The sequence below is a fragment of the Rhinolophus ferrumequinum genome, chromosome 12 (genome assembly GCF_004115265.2).
Source record: "Rhinolophus ferrumequinum isolate MPI-CBG mRhiFer1 chromosome 12, mRhiFer1_v1.p, whole genome shotgun sequence".
NCBI lineage: Eukaryota > Metazoa > Chordata > Mammalia > Chiroptera > Rhinolophidae > Rhinolophus > Rhinolophus ferrumequinum.
Genome location: NC_046295.1, coordinates 2,881,730 through 2,901,332, shown reverse-complemented (window position 1 = coordinate 2,901,332; position 19,603 = coordinate 2,881,730). Strand labels below are relative to the sequence as shown.

The 19,603-nt window shown below is 36.8% G+C and overlaps 1 protein-coding gene across 4 annotated transcripts in view; it reads right to left on the bottom strand.

Moving 5' to 3' along the window:
• Positions 1-19,603, bottom strand: part of AUH (AU RNA binding methylglutaconyl-CoA hydratase) — a 156,302-nt gene that overhangs the window by 103,851 nt on the left and 32,848 nt on the right. For all 4 annotated transcript variants that reach the window (XM_033123439.1, XM_033123437.1, XM_033123438.1 and 1 more), the window contains one exon: positions 4,593-4,679. In XM_033123439.1, the coding sequence (XP_032979330.1) occupies positions 4,593-4,679 (87 nt within the window). The remainder of the gene's footprint in view (positions 1-4,592; positions 4,680-19,603) is intronic.

The following is a 19,603-nucleotide window of genomic DNA, read 5'->3' as shown; positions in this document are numbered from 1 at the left end:
TGTCTTCTGGTGAACAAATGTTCTTAAATTTAAACTGGTGGCATTTTTCAAGCTTTCAAGTGTTGTAGTTTGTATTTAAGAAATTTTTTAATCTATCAAGATCATAAAAGTTTAACTTCAAAAATATAGACAAGTCTTTGCTGTCCCCAGCGATCTGCAATGCATCCTTTTTCCTGTATCACTTGCCCTGCTTGTATGGGTCTATTTGGGGTTCTGTATTCCACTCTACTGGTCCATCTGTCTATCCAAAAGCTAAGATATACCATCTTGATTTCCTTATCTTTAAGATAAGTCTTGAGTGCTAAGGCAAGGCCCCTCGTTTTCTTCTCCTTTAGGCACACCTGGCTATTTCAGGGCCTTGTTATCCTCAAGTTCCTTACAAAATTAACAATGAAATTTAAGTGTAATTACACTGAATCTGTGTAAGGGTGACATTCGGTAAATCAATAACATGGTTAGACTTAGCTCCCTTGCGGTTTTGCTCACCACATAGCTCACTATCTAGCCACTTGGCAGTTTGATCTACCCTGATATTCAGCTATTTTCCTCTGTTTCTCCCCTAATTGACTTGAGAACTCTGTTTTATTCCCTTTCTCAAGGCTTTCCCTACCTCCTTAATCCATTTAATTAACAAAATCCTGGAAAGGGCAATTTCTTAATTCTCAGGCACCCAGACACCCGAATACACATAAAGCCTCAGGCCTTGATGTTATCTTAAAACAGACCGCACCCCAGGGAGTGATGTGAGCCTTCAGGACCTACCTAACCAACTCCCCCTTTCCTTTGTTCTTCTTGTGCACCTATAAAACCATCTGCCTGTTCTGGAAACGAGGGATGAGGAAGGGGGTCGGGGGGAATGGCCTTTGGACAAGAGTTGTCATCCTTCCAGAATGCCAACATTTTGAATAAGCCTGCTTTCGTTTCCACCAACCACATGTCTCGATTTTTAACTTCTGCAAGCCAGAGGCAGCCGGACCTTAGCACGGTAACATCTGTACACTGAATCATTTGTAAGAATCATCTTTTTGATATTGTATCTTCCTATTCAAGAAGAAAATGTCTCCATTTAATTCTTTTTTAATGTCTTAAAATAAAATTTCATAATTTTTTCATATAGCTTGCATATATTTCTAAATCCAATTTTGTTCCTACTGTAAATGGTATGTTTTTTGATTGATACCTTCTGTCTGTTGCTGGTATAAAGATGGGCAACTGATTATTTTTAAATAGTATGGATCTTATATTCAGCTATCTTAAGACACTCATTATTTCTGATCATTTGTTGATCCTCTTAGATTTTCAGTGGAGACAATCATACCACATTTCTTATTTTTCAATCATTATTTCTATTTCTGCCTTTCCACACAAGCCAGGACTTTCAGAACAATGTTGAACAGAGTGGTGATAGTGGGCCTCCTGTCTTTTCCCTTATTTTAGGAGACTATGTAAAAGTATTTACGTTTTACTACTAAGAAACAGATACCATTCAGGGAAGTTCCCTTCTCTTCCTAGTTTGCCTTGAGCTTTTTCTATGAATAGATTTGACATCTCTTAAATTGTTTTTATTAATCTATTGAGAAAAACATACAATTGCTTTTAATTGGCTAGTGAATTAAATACGTATAATATTTTCAAATGGAAACCTCACCCTTCCTCTTATATTTCCTGGGAAAATCCAATTTGGTCTTTTTTTAAAACCTACTGGATTTCATCTATATTCACAAGCAAGACTGGCTCCTCTTATTTATGTTTTCATTGTTTTTGTCATGTTTAAATATGAAAGTTACACTAGTCTGAAATAATGAGTTTAGGAAGGAACTCTCACTCTAATGCTCTGCAGAAGAGTTTGGATAAGATGGTAATGATCTGTTGCTTATAGGCTAGAGAGGTAAAGCACCTGAAATGTAAATCACTTAACAGGTGAAAACTGGGCCTGGTGCTTTCACTAAAAAAAAAAAAAAACACACAAAAACTTTTAACTACTGATTCAATTTCTTTAGTGGTTACATGCCTACACCAGACTCTGGAGACAAAAATTATTCACATTTCACATTTATTCACATAGAGATTTTCACAGTATTTTCAGGAGATGTCTGAAACCGCAAATAAGTACCAAACCCTATATATACTATGATTTTTCTATACATACATACCTATGATAAAGGTTAATTTATAAGTTACACAGTAAGAGAATAACATAAAAAATAATAAAACAATTTTGACAATATACTATAATAAAAGTTATGTGAATGTGGTCTCTCTCTCAAAATGTCTTTTGTTCTGTACCCCCTCTTCTTATGATGATGATGTGATGATACAATCAATTCCTACATGATAAGATGCAGTGAGGTGAATGACATAGCAACTGAGTGTTAGGCTACTCTAAGGGTCACCTGAAAACAAGCACTGTCATAGCATGACATCACCGAGACTGACACTATGTGACTAACAGGCAGATGGCCTATACAGCATGGTACACTGGACAAAGGGATGATTCACGTCCCAGGTGGGAAGGAGTGGGACAGTACAAGATTTCATCCCTCTACTCAGAATAGTGCAATTTAAAATTTATGAATTGCTCATTTCTGGAGTTTTCCATTTAATATTTTTAGACCCTGGTTGAGCACAGGTAACTGAAATCACAAAAAGAGAAACTGCAAACAAGGGAGGAACTAATGTACAACATAAAAGGCACAATCCAGGAAAGAAATAATGGATATACTGGACTTCATTAAAATGAAAAAACTGCTCTGCAAAAGACAAAGTGAAGAAAGTAAAAAGACAAGCCACAGACTGAGGAAAAAATACTTGCAAAAGACACATGTGATAAAGGACTATGATCGAAAATATACAAAGAACTCTTTAAAACTCAACAGTAAGAAAACAAGCAACTCAATTAAAAACTAGGCCAAAGGCCATAACAGATACCTCACCAAAGAACATATAGATGGCAAAATAAGCGTATGAAAAAATGCTCAATGTCATATGACATCAGGGAAATACAAATGAAAACGAGACCCCACTACGACACTTATTAGAGTGGCCAAAATCGGGAGCACTGGCACCGCCAAATGCTGACAAGGATGTGGAGTGACAGTGAGTCTCACTATTACTGGGGGGATGCAGATGGTACGTCCGCTGGGGGGGCAGGCAGGTTTCACAAAACTAAACAGATTCTTACCATATGATCCAGCCACTGTGCTCCTTGCTATTTACCCAAAGGAAGTGAAAACTACATCCACACACAAAACTACACACAGATGTTTACAGCAACTTTATTCATAACTGCTAATACCTGGAAACAACCAGGACATCCTTTAGTAAGTGAATAGATAAATAAATGATGGTACATCCAAATAAGGGACTATTGTTCGGCGCAAAAAAATAGGTATCAAGGCATGAAGGACATGAAGAAAATGTTAACGCATGTTATTAAGTGAAAGAAGCCAATTGGAAAAGGCTACAAAATGTATGATTCCAACCAACTACATGACATTCTATTAATGTAAAATTACGGGGACACTAAAAAGTAGCCAGAGAGGGGAGAGAGGATGACGAGGCCCAGCGCAGAGGATTTTCAGGGTAGTTAAAATACTCTGTATGACACTATGATGATGCTACAAGTCATTTTACATTTATTCAAACCCATACAATATCTAACACCAAGAGTGAACCCCACTGTACACTATGGACTCTGGGTGATGATGACGTGTCACTGTAGGGTCATCAACTGTTAACAAATGCACCGCCCTGGTGGGGTGGTGATAGTGGGGGAGGCTGAGCACGTGTGGGGACAGAAGGACAAGAGAAACCTTTATACCTTATCCTCAATTTTGGTGTGAACTGCAACTGCTCTAGAAAAATGAGTGATGGAATATAAATTATTATAATCTTCTGGGAAGATAATCTGGTAGGATTCATTAAAATGTAAAATGAACGGATGACACTTAGAACTGTAATTCCATGTTTAGGAATCCATCCTATAAATACACATACTAATGTTCTGAAAGACTTGGTACACAGATATTCACTACTTGTTTATAAATAACAACAACAACAAAAATTTCAGTAATACAGAAAACATTTTAAAAAGAAGAAATAATTTAAATTTTTGGATAAAACTATGCTGTGGATTACTATTCAGCAATATATTAAAAAGTATTAATGATAAAGTAGATTGATGTGTACTGATAGAAATATTACATACAAATCGATAATTCTAAGGAAATAGTACTATCCTATTTATGTAAGAAACAAAAAAATCCCAAATCTCTAAATGTTTGTGTATGCAATTACTTAACAGATATACTTTCAGTTAAAAACTTATGCCAAATTATTCTTTGTTTTCTAGTAACTATCTTCATATGCCATGCAATCGTACATAGGAGGCCTCTTTAGTTATAAAATATTTTTCACAAATTTTCAAATCAAATATATTACACCTATTTTACAACAACCAACTATAGATCATAATTATCTAGTTATGTAAGTATTTTGGCCAAATTTTACGTATAAAAACAATGTGTAACTTTTTAAATCTGACATTTAACATTATCTTCAGTGTGTTAAAAGGTGAATTTAATTGTGCTTACCCATTTCATTAATCACTGCTCTTATTTTGGAGACAAAAGGACCAACCTCACTGGGATTCATTTTGACTCTTTCCTTAAGGTCAGCACCTGCAAAGTATTTATTTATAAATCTGGTTATAAACAAAATTTTAACATAATAAATTGAAATTGTATTCAAAATTCATATATAACATGAAAAGTGACTGAATTTATCTGTTTAAGAAATTATACTACCTACATTTTCCTTCTCAAAGACCAGCATCAGGAAGAATAACATATTGTTCTCACATCTACCATGTGCTTAAAGTAGTGGTTCTCAAATGGGGTGGTCTCAGGACCCGATGAAACTCTTAACAGTAGGAGACTTTGTTTAGATTATATGTGTTAATAGTTACTCTATTAGAAACTAAAACTACGAACATTTAAATATTTATTCATTTAATAATACAAATAAACCCATTCATGTTGATTAACATAAATAACTGCAGACTGATGCCACTCCCTTGGTTCTTGCAAAGATGTTGGCAATTTTGCCCACAACTGCTTTTGCCCCATCAGTGCAAACGTCAACCCAGTGAAAACGGCAAGTCACGCCTTACTGCTGTGAAAATCATTTCACAGATGCCTGCCTTGGTGACTGCAGATCACATTTGAGAATCACTGGCTTAAAAGCATGAACTGTCAACTTCATAATTACGAGTTTATCATGGAATTGTAACTTTGGAATAGAGAAAAATAAACACAAAAAACTATTTAAGGAATCATTTACTCTGTGTGGCTCAACAAAGACATTATTAAACTATCTGAGAAGGTAGGTCCCATTTAACCAAACAAACAAATAGAAAATGATGTAAAATTACACCAGAGAAGGTACACACTCAGCTACTTAATCTCTTATTAGTCCATTATAAAGTAGTCATGACTAATCATTAATCATTACTCCATTATAAATTAATCAATTACCACCTGAAACTAGGATAATCTGAGCCCACACTTTTCCTGTGGAAGTGAGAACGGTAGTTGAAAAAGCACAAACCCTACAACCCATCCGTTCTATAAATATATATGTCCTAGAAAGCCATATATATATATCCTAGAAAGTCTCTTAAACATATGTCCAAGGATATACGAACAAGAACAATGCAACATATATGAAATAGCAAAAACTTGGAAATAACCTAAATATGGATCAAAAGGGTTATTAATAAAACTGGAAGATATTATACAATGGAATGTTATATGTGTAGCATGTAAATGAAGGAATTAAGAATACAAATATGGGTAAGTATAAAAGTGAAGGACATAATTATATACACTTATATATAATTACAGAAAGAACACAGTATAATAACCATTTACATAAGTTTTTACACAAGAATGCTATTTAGGGATGTAAAACATGCATGAAAATGATTAAGTACCAAATTCAACTGGTGGTGACCTGGGGGAAGGGAGAGAGATGTGACAGGCAATGGGCACAGAGGACTTCAATCTTATTTATAATACTGTACTGCTTAAGTTAGGCTGCAGGTATTCAATGTTAGTCGTTAAATGTTTTTGGATACCTGATATACGTTATCATAATTACTTTTTTCATAAAGAATTAAAATTTAGTATGGTAAAAATATTAAGGCCAAAAATTTCTGAACTAGTAAGGTGTATGTGTTAAAAGAAATAATGGTTCAACTCACTGCCATTTAACAATGAGAATATAATTTTAAATTGAGAAAATAAAATGTTGTTTAGGGTATGTTGGCTAATACATATGGGTTAGTAAAAGCAGCTAAATGTAGTACAATATGGGGGAGGGGAATAGATGTGAGGAGCCAAAGTGATGAAGAGGAGACAGACCTGAAGGAGCAGGGATGAGCAGTCCTGAAGGAGCCCCTGGAATGGCAGGGTGCCCTCCCACACACCAACAACCAGTGCTGTGATGGGAGCATTCGCCAATATTCTGACTCCGCGACCACACAGCATGCTTTGCAACCACTCAGATTAGAGAGTAGGCTCCTGGAAGCCAGACCAGGAGCTAACGGGACTCAGGGCTTGGTCTCGACACATGCAGTGAGTTCAATGCCCACCCGTCCCTGCAGAGAGGTTTGGAAGGCGGACTCTGGTTGCTGAGTGCAACTTTATGCACACATCGGTATGGGACTTCTTTGGGATTTAAGGTTTATTTTAGAAATAGTTACCTTTCTTCGTGTTATGTTAAACGTTTGTATTGTGCCCTTGAGACTACTTTAGATTATTTTTAATATCCTTTTTGTTTTCACCTTGGAAACATTACCTGCAATTTCAAACATTCAGAACCTAAAAATGTAGTTTCACCGCTGTTCCTTCTGTGATCACAAATTTTTTATTTAAAAGTATCCAAAGTTTTATTCAAGGCCAAGTATTTCTCATTCCTTTTACTTTTTAAATTCACTTTTTAAAAAGTTAAGATGTACTTTTTATATTGTAAATCCTCTCAGTCCATGGCTGCTCACTTCAGGTGAGCCCTTATGTTGCCTGGCAATCCTACTGTATTTCCCTACTCCATCTGCTCTCCTATTCATCTACAGACCACTTTGTAACTTCCCTCTCCCCTCAAACCTCAAAACTTCCTACCAATCCTGATGCCAACTTACTAAGAAAACGAAAGCATTCAGGAAAGGAATTCCACCCATGCGCACCACCAAAACTACCAGGATTTGAACCCACCTACTCTGCCTACCCTCCTGTTACTACAGATGGACTAATTCACAATGGAGGCCAACTGTCCCCTTATGCACTAGATTCTATCCCTTCTGTCTCCTCAGGGACATCACTTCAGCAATTAAGCTTCTCCTGGCTGGCATCGTCAATAGTATCCTTCTTTAGAGAATCAGTGCCATCAGTAATAATAACTCTGTAATACTGCTCATCTTAAAAAAAAAAAAAAAAAAAAAAACTTGCATGGAATTTCATTGCCAGCTTTTATAGCATAGCGTATTAGTAGACCAATTCTTCCAGGAAACACTGGATGAAACATGTAAAGGCAGTGGAGAACTACTAAGCCAGCCAGCCGATATACAAGGGCTTCAAAGCAAATATAAGTTTCTAAACAATCTCATAGAAATGGGAGACGAAATTGGACCTCAGGGCTTACCAAAGACGAATATCCCAGGCTTTCAGTCAAGACCTCTGAAGGTTAAATATAAAACAGGATAAACACAAAGAAAATCATACCAAGACCAAATGCTAAAAACCAACTCAGAAAGAAAATCTTAGAAGCTGCCAAAAAACAATTAAGACATTAAGCTGACTTCTCAACAGAAAATAGACGCTATTTTTAAAGTGGAGAAAGAAAATAACTGCCAATCTGGAATTCTAGACTAAGCAAACCCATCCTTCAAAAATGATGGTGAAATAGACATTTTACACACACACATACACACACACACACACACACACACACACTCACCAAATTTGTCACTAGCAGGCCTACAATGAAAAACACACTACAGGGAATTCTGCAGGCGTAAGATTATGAGTAGAATTTAAAATCATTGTATAATGCTTACGAGAGACATACCTTAAAATATAAGGGTACAGAATGGTTAAAATAAAAGGGTAAAAAAACATGCAAACACTAACCAAAAGGAACCTTGTCAATCATCTTAATATCTGACAAAAGAGACCTAAGGCCAGAAGCATCACTAAAGCTAGAGAGTCATTTTATAATAATAAATATAATGATTCACTGAAAAAGTCCTAAGCATTCAAAATTGGAATGCATAAAATAAGACAGCACCAAAATATATAAAGCAAAAACTGACAGAACCAAAAAAAAAAAAAAAAAAAAAAAAAAAAAAAAAAAAAAAAAGCTGACACATCTACAATCCCAGTGGATTTTAACAGACCCCACACAGTAACCAATAAAGCAAGCAAGCAAGCAAATATCCTTATTGGATATCCCTATCCAGAAATAGGAAAAAATTAATCCCAAAGTAGAAGAAAAACAATAGTAAAAATAGAAGCAATGTTTCTTTTTAAATAGAAAACAAATTAGCAAAACAGAAAAATCAAACAAGTCGGTTCTTTGGAAAAAAAACAAATGCTGAACCTTTTAGCATTAATGGTCATGGAAAATCAGAGAAGGCACAAATCCCAATATCAAGAATGAAAAGAAGGAATAATATTAAAGGCATTACAGACATTTAAACAAGAGTATATTATTAAATTTAAAAAGGTACATGAAATGGAAAAATTCCTAGAACTTATTAAAACTGACAAACAGAAAATATGAAAACACAAATACATATTGAAGAAATATGTAATTAAAAACTTTTCCTACAAAAAAAACTGCATGTTAATATGGCTCCAACAAAAAATTTTTCCAAATATATAATGAAAAAAAATTTAACATTAATCCTACACTTACATGGAGAACAGCAAAACAAAAATTTGATAAGAACATTATGAGAAAAAACATGACAGGCCAAAATCTTTCTCATAAACCTAGTCTCAAAAACACCTAAACAAAATATTAGTAAATCATACCTACTAGTAACATAAATAAAATATATCAGGACCAAGTTACATTTAGTCCAAGATTTGAGAATGGTTTAATATTAAATTTTTCTAATTTATAAAATTGAATAAAAGTGAAAATCATATAAATTTTCAGGTGTAGAAAAAGCAGTTGATAAAATTCAAACATTCTTTAACATCTTCATTGAAGTGTAATTTACATAAAATAAAATGCCGTCATTTTAAGTATGCAATTCAATTTTTAGTAAATTGACAGTTGTACAATCCAATTTTAGAATATTTCCATTATCACAAAAAGATCCTCATACCCACTTGCAGTCCACTCTCTGTTCCCACCTCTAGCCCCAGGCAACCACTAATATATTTCCCTATAACTTTGCCTTTTCTGGATTTTCACATAAATAAACTCATGTAATAGTCATGCGCCGCATAAGGATGTTCGGCTCAACAATGAGCCACACGCTGCCCCTATAAGATTACAATGGAGCTGAAAACTCCGTCTTAGCACAACACACCAGCCCTGTGCGGTGCTGCTGGTGTAAGCAGCCCTACTGCTCAGCCAGGCCTATAAAAGTACAGCACACACAATTACAGAAATAAGCGGTACCACCTACCATCGGTGTGTGTAAGTGCACTCTATGTTGTTCACACATCAAAATCGCCTAATGCGGCATTTCTCAGAACTATTCCAGTTGTTAAGTGGCACGTGACTGTATATGGCCTTTTGTGTCTTTCCTACACACAGCAAAATATTTTTCAGGTTCATCCATGAAGTCTTAGATAAATGTTTTCATTTGTCCCTCAGGTAGACACCTAAGAGCAGAATTGCTTGGTCATGCTGTAAATTGCTATTTAACTTGAATTTAAAAGAAAGAATTGCCACTGTTTTCCACAGTGGCCGCACCCCTTTCCATTCCCATCAGCAGTACCTACAGGTCTCCGTTGTCCTACAGCCACCAACACTAGTCTGCCTTTTTGATGACAGCCATTTAAGTGGGTGGAAATGGTATACACCACGGTTTTAAATTTGCATTTCCCTAATGACTAATGAGGTTAAGCCTCTTTTCAGGTGCTTATTAGCCATTCATACAATTTCTTTGCAGAAATGTCTACTCAAATCTTTTTTGCTCATTATTTTACTGAAAAATTTGTTTTCTTCTTACTGAGTTGTAAGAATTATAGCTTAGATAAAAGTCCTTTCTCAGAAATATGGTTTACAAATATTTTCTCCCCACGTGTGGCTTATCTTTTCATTTTCTTGATGGTTTTTTGAAATTTTTATTTTAATGAAGTCCAATTTATCAATTTTTTTCTTTTATCATTTCTGCTTTTCATGTCATATCTAATCAACACCATTCTTAATTGAAAATTCATAGCAAACTAGAAAAAAAATAATCTTTTTAAACTGATAAAGAATAACTATAAAATATCTATAATTAACACCACTTGTAATGGTCAATTACAGAAAGCTTCCTCCCAGAGATCAAGAATGAGACCTGGGTGTTTTCTGATCACTTTTAAAGACAGTGCATATCAGTGTAATAAGAAATATTTTAAAGTTGTAAGGATTAGATGGGGAAAAATAAAACTGTCTTTACTAGCAGATAACTTAATTATACATGAAATATAGCCAAAAGAATTTGCAAATCATGAAAATAAGTGAATTTACTTATTTCATTTTAAAATTGCCCACTAAAATGGCCCTCTCCTAAAATTCCTGGGCTTATTTTTTTTTTTATAAACTCCTTACTCCTTTTATAAACACTTGATTATTCTGTATTAAATTTCTACTTATTTATATTTGCAGTGGACTAGTCCAGTGGGACTTCAGAAAAGTTATGGGAAGCGGCGATTATATTCTTTGTTGTACATTGCAGGATGTCTAGCTTCCTAGGCCCCTAATTAACCAAATGACAGGTAAGACCCTCAATCACTGTGACAACTCGAAATTCCAATGTGCTCCACAGTGACTGCTATCATCCCCCTTGAGAGCTAATGAATGCTTTAGGCCAGTGGTCTTCAACCTTGGTTTGTTCCCACTACTGACTGCTAAAAAAATTTTTGAAAACTGATGGGCTCCCTTGGACATTTTTATACTGACATCTAAAAATTTTCATCATTTATGTTTAAACAGTTGCAAGGATTGCAGTGCACTGTAAAAACTGGCATCTTAAAATACAATGAGACATATATATATATACATATATATATGTGTGTGTGTGTATATATATATATATATTATATATATATATATATATATCATTGTAAATGTATCTAGTGGAATCTGCATACCCACAGTTGCTGTTTTACAATAAGAAACATTACAGCATTTATTTTAAGAACTGGTACTTCAACTCCACTTTCTTATCATTTTTTCCCTCTGATGTAATCAGTGTTTATGCTTAAAAACCTTTTATTGATCATTCTGTCGCATTTCTTTGTAACAAAATATGTACATAAATTAATTTATTAAACTCCCTGTAACTATAAAATACTAAGTTTAAAAGTTTCCCTCTAGGGGTGGCCAGATGACTCAGATGGTTAGAGCACAAGCTCTGAACAACAGGATTGCCGGTTCGATTCCTGCATGGGCCAGTGAGCTGCGCCCTGCACAACTAGATTGAAGATAATAAGCTGCCGCTGAGCTTCCAGTGGGGCAGCCTGATGGCTCAGTGGGTTAGTGAGTTAGAGCACGAGTTCTCAACAACAAGGTTGCCAGTTCAATTCCCACATGGGATGGTGGGCTGTGCCCCCTGCAACTGAAGATTGAAAACGGCAACTGGATTTGGAGCTGAGCTGCGCCCTCCACAACTAGATTGAAGGACGACAACTTGGAGCTGATGAACCCTGGAGAAACACACTGTTCCCCAATATTCCCCAATACAATTTAAAAAATAATAGCTAAAAAAAAGAAAAAAGTTTTCCTCTGGACTGACTTTTCATTACAAGTATTATTAGCACACAACTGACTGAAGCATAAATATACTGCAAATCTGGTAACTATTAGATATTACATGTAAACTACTGGAGATGTATCTGAGTAGAATAGATGGGATTATCTCCCCTTACTCCATTATTTCCTATATCCATGCATGAAAATAATTTATTGCTATTTATGCTAATTTATTGCTAATAATGAGGCGAGATTTATTATCAATTTTATCCATGCTAAAAAATCTTTTACACATAAACAAAGGAGTTTTAGGTTGACAATGTCACCCAATTCTTTGAATTCCTTTAGAGCCAACTCCTCAAAAAAAAAAAATAAATTAATGCAGTAATCAAGAAGCGTGTAACAACTCTATGAAGTTGTCTTTAAATTATGCTGAAAGCAAAGAACTGGAAACTATCAGAATACAAATAAGATTCCAGTTGAAATTCTCAACATTGGTATTTTAAAAGATCTCTTTTTTGGCAATTCAGAAGCTTTTTTCCCCTCCTTGGAGGAAGGAAGCAAAGAAAGACCAGGACTGACTCGGAAAACAAAACGGCAACTATGCAGGGAAGACAGTATCCAGCAATGGTAAGCTGCAGGTCAGCATGCAGCTTTATAAGCGAGCACACACGGAAGCTGTGTGTCAGCTACATCCTTCACGACTATCTGCACCTCCAGAATGCCTGGAATGCCCAGCCTCAGTCTGAAGGATCACCGTGTCAAGTCATTTCCCTCAGAGTGTGTAGTTGCTGGGTCATACTGAATGCAAATGACAATCTTTAAAAGTCATTACCAAGTTGGTTTCCAAAGTATTACCACCTCTATACACTGCCGCCAGCGTACTGCTCCACTTTATCACCAGGGCCTGGCACTGTCACACTTTGTAAGTTTTGCCCACCGATGGATGAGAAATGGTAGCTTTAAACTGCCTTCTTCTCTGTAGTAAAGATAAAATGCTTCACGAATTTGTAAGGCATTACTGCACATTGATCAAAGTCACTTCTAAACTGGTCCAGTTTACGTGCATGTGCTGTCATCAACCCAAGCATCCTGGTCTTTCCTGCTCCCACTCCAAACAGGCTTTTATTCTCTCCATTCAACCCAAACATCAGGTCAGGATAATCAAGGATTTCCAGGCAGCTCACCCTGTAAGAATCACCCGATGGGGCGGGCGCCCCGTGTCCACCTAAGACCAGAGAAGTCTGCTGCGCTCCTTCCTGCACTGCCCTTGCACAGTGGCTGTAGCAGCGTTATCCCAGCCTCACAACAGAAGCTGGGAAAGGATCTTCCTTTGTTCATTTTCTCGAAGAATGTACTAATGTTAGAATTATCCATTCCATGAATGGACAGAATGTTCCTCTGAGGTCATCGTGGCCAGGTGTTTTCACTGTTCTGAGATTAGTTTTCTAGTTCTAAGTCACTTCTGATTTTTATTTTCCAATAATTTATCTATTCCTCCTAAGATTTCAAATGTACTGGCATCGGTTACTTTTATCTTACCAATTTAATCTCTGTGGAATTTATACCTATGGCTTCCTTTTTCAATCTGAATACTGTTTGTTCCCTCACCCTGACTAATCTTGCCAGAAATTTTGCCTTTTCAAAGAACCAGCTTTGGGCTTTATTAACCTCACTATTTACTGGGTGTTTTCCATGTCATAAGTTTATGCTCAGCTTCATTTCCTTTCTTTACCCTATTTGTGTTTATTCTGTAGTTACTGTTGTCATTTCTCAAACTGGGTTCTTATTCATTTTGAGTCTTTACTCTTTCCTAAAATATAATCGTAACTATATTATACACCTTTTAAAGATTTTGTTAGACTTTAATTCTGAATATGTTCTAATTTCCGTTAAGATTCCTTTGTTGAGCTGTAAGTTCTATAGAAGTTACTTTAAATTTCCCCATGTAGGGGACTTTTTCTAATTACCTTTTTGTAAATAACTTCTATCTTAACTGCCTGTAGTCACAGAACGCAGCCTTTGAAATCTGCAGGTTTTATAGCCAAGCAGATGGTTTATTTTCATAAATATTCCATGTGTGCTTGAAAGAAATGCACTCACCAACTGTTGAGAACAATTATCCACACAGGTACATTACATTAACCCTCAGTAAACCAGTAAAAATAATCAACACCTTTTATCAGCTGGGGCCAACAGGCCCTTTGTATTTTATTTATTTTATTTAGATTATTTTACAAATAATTTATAGAAAAATAAGATTGTTAAAAAGCAAATTAGAAACTTTAGGCAAAATGTAAACATAGCAAACCCATATTTTTATTTTTTCCCTTGGTATATGCACGTATGTGTACACACATACCTACAAATACATACATACATGTATATATACTTACAGACATACACACATGTAAAAAGAGCTGTATCATTTGAATAAAACTGTTCAACTGAGCATGCATAACCTGGAACACACAGTTTTAGAAAAACTGATTCCAGATTTCAAATATATCTCTAATAGATGATCATTACTTCTGGTTCTTCTTGTACTTGCATTGTAGAAACGCAGTGTTTTTGAAAATTCTGATGGTTCATAATTTCACTGAGAAGAGGACAGCCGTACTTTGTTCCCTGGTTGTAAAATATTTTCATTTTTAGGTTTATAAAACATCAATCAGAATGATCAAGCCAAAGATTTGTTTTCATTTCTACATTATCTATTCCTTTCCTATCACCTTTGTATATATACCTGCCTTCAACACTTTTCACTTACAAACTGTATCAAGTACTGTTAAATGTTCACCCACAGCCATTATATGAAATACAAGAGTGTTGTCACACAAGTCATTTTAGCAAAATAGAATAGCCCAAGTTCTTGTCACAAAATATTGCAAGATGAAGTCCTTCCTACTATAAATAAATGACTAACTGGATACAAATCCCATTATTTTTCATAAACCACAGAAATATATTATTCACTCATCAATTCTTGAATTTGAGAAAATTCATCTAGGATAATCATCTGATTATTCAGTCTAAGATTAGTGATATGAGATAAGAACCCATACTGCATCTTAGATTCATAAAAAGGTTCAACAGACCTATACAGTAAGTAATTGCAAAAGAAAATGAGTTTTAATCTTCGTTTTCAAAGTAAATTTTCTGTTCTTCAGAAGACTTCTAAGAAAGAATGAACGTCATGAAATTATCAATTCATACAAGTAGAACTGTTCAAAAATGAAACTCAGAAACTGAATCTGGGTCCAGGGGACTCTGATGCTATAAAGGTTAAGCTTGTTAACTGACCTGTTCAAATCTTCTATAGACTCACTAACTTTTTTCCTGTTTAATTTTTAATTCCTGAGAAAGGTGGTAAAAATTCCCATTATGATGGTGGGTTTCTCCATTTTTCCTTATAATGTTGTCAATTTTTGTACTATACATTTTTGAGGCTGTTTCTAACAGCATAAAAATTTAGAATTATTATACCTACCTGGGGAATTGATCCTCTTACCATTTTCTGGCGACTCTTTATCTCTAATAATTACTATCCCTAATAAAATTTGTTTAACAGTCTATTTTAGTTGATATCAACATAGTTATATCAGCTTTGTTTTTAGTTAGTATTAGATTGGTGTATCTTTTTCTACCCTTTAACTTTCAACCTATGTCCTTACGTGTTAGGTGTTTTTTCCTAAGGAACAACTTTTTTTGACCCAGCTATTAATTGTCTTCTAATTAAAGAATTTAGTATACTTACATTGATCTTCCCTGTTTTTTAACTACTAATATCTTCTGGACTGACTGTTTTTCTTATTTTATTTACTCAGAAGTTTACATACTACCTATACAGCAATGGTGGTCCAAATTTCTACCTCAAGTCCAGACCTCTACCCTGAACTAGACTCCTAAATTCAGCTGCCCACTAGACATATCTGGTTGCATGTCTAATATGCACCTCAAACTCAATAAACCCATCCGTCCCCCAACTATGAAATTTCCTTCCCCAGAACTGCTCCTCCTGCATTACCCCACTCCTCAGTTAATGGTAACTCCTTCCTTCCAATGTTCAGATTAAAATGGAGTCAACCATGACTCTTCTTCCTCATACCCTCCTCATCAATAAATCCTGTTGTCATCACCTTCAAAATACAGTACAGGTAGACTCCAACAATTTTCACCACCTCCACCACTGCTACACTGGTCCCAGTATGATCGTAATTGTATGGGATCAAAAACAGGCCTTCTAGAACAGTCTATTGTCAACACACAACCAGAGTAAGGCTTTTAAAACTTAAGTAGTCGAGGGGCCGACCGGTAGCTCAGTCGGTTAGAGAGCGAGCTCTGGGCAACGGGGCTGCCGTTCGATTCCCGCATGGGCCAGCGAGCTGCACCCTCCACAACTAGAATGAAGTCAATGAGCTGCCGTTCAGCTCCAGGATGGCCAGATGGCTCAGATGGTTGGAGAGAGGGCTATCACCCACAAGGTTGCCGGTTCTACTCCAGCAAGGGATGGTGGGCTGTGCCCCCTGCAACTAACAATGGCAACTGGACCTGGAGCTGAGCTGCGTCCTCCACAACTAAGATTGAAAGGACAACAACTTGACTTGGAAAAAGTCCCGGAAGTACACACTGTTCCCCAATAAAGTCCTGTTCCCCTTCCCCAATAAAATCTCTAAAAAAAACTTAAGTTATATCAGGTCACTCCTTAGCTTAAAACACCCCAGATTCTTTTTTTTCCTTTAAACTTTTAAGTTTTTTTATTGGCGAATATTGGGGAACAGTGTGTTTCTCCAGGGCCCATGAGCTCCAAGTCATTGTACTTCAATCTAGTTGTGGAGGGCGCAGCTCAGCTCCAAGTCCAGTAGCCATTTTCAGTCTTTAGTTGCAGGGGGCGCAGCCCACCATCCCATGTGGGAATTGAACCGGCAACCTTGTTGAGAGCTCGTGCTCTAACCAACTGAGCCATCTGGCCTCCCTAAAACACCCAAAATTCTTATCTCACTCAGAGTAAAGGCCAAAATTCTATATGACTTTGACTCCTACTCCTTCTGTGACACCACCTCCCAGCACCCTTCTGCATGTCTCTCTGCTCCACAGACACTAACCTTCTTGATCTCCCATTATCTTGCAAAGTATAATGTTGCCTCCAGGCTCTGCAACTGCTTACCTCTGCCTGCAATATTCTTCCCCAGATAGCCACAAGGCTCACTCATTCACTTCTTTCAGGACTCTACTCATTTCTTTCTCAGAGAGGCCCTCCTTCTTCACCACATATAGAACAGTAACCCTCCATGTCAGCTGAGAATTCCTTATTCTTGCCCCATTTTATCTGCATTCAGAGAACTCATATGACACAATACACATTTACATTATTTGCTTTCTCACTGGCCCCCACCCCACCCACACCCATGGAGGCTCCACAGAGCAGGTGATTTCTGTCTTATTTACTGCTGTGTTCCCAGATCCTAGAACAAGTACAGGCACATGACAGGCTCCCCTCCAAAAAAAATGGATGGATGGGAGGGAGGGAGGGATCTATATGTCTTTATGGTTCAGTTCTAATGAAGATAGCTAATAGCAGGGATTTTAAATGCATAGGTGATTATTGGCCATCTACTTACCCACCTACTGCCCTCTTCCCATTTCCTAACGGTGATCTGATTTTTGTCCTGGCACCTGCCCTCTACCCCACTCCCCACGTTCCATGTACTTTGGAAGAAGTGAACCCACTCCCACACAGAGGGGTGATACCTAGCTGGCTTGAGCTAATCAGCACAGTTTCTTGCCCTAAGCGTCAAATCAAGATGATCTGAGGGTCCCAGTTTGGCTTTGGGCACAGGTATTCTTTTCTCTTCCTTTCAACATGGTCATAAATGCACGGGACACCAGGACTACTGAAGCTTCTGGCTACCAAGCTAAGGATGAAGCTGGCATACAGAAGACAGTGAAGCCAAAGGAACTGCAGAAAAATCCAAAATCACTGCTTTACAGCAATCCTAAGAGCCTCATTTATCGTTTACGTCAATTTGTGATCAGTTTTTCTGTACCATGAGGCTAAGAGCATCCCAATGATGCGGATCACCCACTGGCTCGTATATTACAAATGGTAACAAATTGATCCTGCTTCAGCCGACATCTGTCCTCAAAGGATGGGATCTTGATTGGTGAGAGCATAAGGGTTGTCCCAATTACAGGACATTTCTAGCCAAGGTTTAGCGTAGGAGAGAACCAAGTAAAAGTTCAGAAATATAATCTTCTTGTTATGACTATCCTCGCAGCTCCTAGAACTCCAATAACAACACTAATTCTTAAGTACTTTACCTTACATTTATTTCCTTACTCAGGATCTAAAACCACCTTTTACTCCAATTAAATACAAAATTTCTATCTGTAAAAAGTTATAGACACTTAAAAATTTCTGGTTCCACATGTAAGGAGCTTGGAAGTCGTCACTCTGTCCTAAGAACAAGAAAAAGCTAAAGAGACTGAATCAACAACTCTTCTAGGATCCGAAACAGAGGTGAGGACAAACCACCGCCCCCATGACTGAAGAATCACAGTCCGATTCCGAGAATCAACATACCACAGCACAGACACAGAACAGTGGGGGGAACTGGCCATGGGGGAGGAAAACCTCATAAGTAATCAATGATTTGCTAGAGGCCTAGTAGAAACAATTCTGAGGGTTAAAAACTTCAGGGCAACCCAACAATTTTATGAGATTTACTTCTAGGAGCCTATCCAGCTTTCAAAGTAAATACCGCAGAAAAGTCCCTCCTGCTTCTGGCAGGAGGAGGGGAAAGGGAACCATTCTGAAATACCAGAGCACACTGTTCTTAACAAGGTCTGTCATCAGAGGAAATCAATTAACCAGAGCCTAACCTGGTCAGAGTATTATCAGAGCCTGACTGACCTAGCGGGAGGGAAATACCCAACTCCAGCCAGCTCTCGGCATCCAAGCCCACCTAAGCGGAAAGGAAAAACTGAGAAGCACTCATGAAGTTCACAGTTCAGAGGCAGAGGCTGCTAAAAGCCTGAGATCTCATCACAGGACTATAGAACACTTCCCCTCTTACCACATCTTACCACCGCGTTACTAAAGGCCTATTTACAGCAGGGCCTTTACCTAGTATGTCACATCTGGCTATCAAGAAAATATTATAAGGCATACCAGAACACAGAAATACAATGTAAAGAGACAGACCAAGCATCAGAACCAGATATGGCAGAGATGTTGGAATTGTCAGACTAGAAACTTGAAACAACAATGATTAATGTGCTAACAGCTCTACTAGATAAAGCAAACAGCATGCAAGGACAGGCAATGCAAGCAGAGAGATAGAAATCCTAAGAAAGAAATAAACAGAAATGCTAGAAATCAAAAACATTACAAAAGAAATGATCAATGACTTTGACAGGCTTCTTAGTAGACAGGACAGAACTGTGGAAAGAATCTTAAGGATATCACAATAGAAACTTTCAAAACTTCCCAAAAGGAAAGGGAACAAAGACCGGAAAAATAAATAAGTAAAAAATAGAATACCTAATGACTGAGGGAAAACTACAAAAGGTGTAGTATATGCCTAAGGGAAATACCAAACGAAGAAAGGAACAGAAGAAATATTTG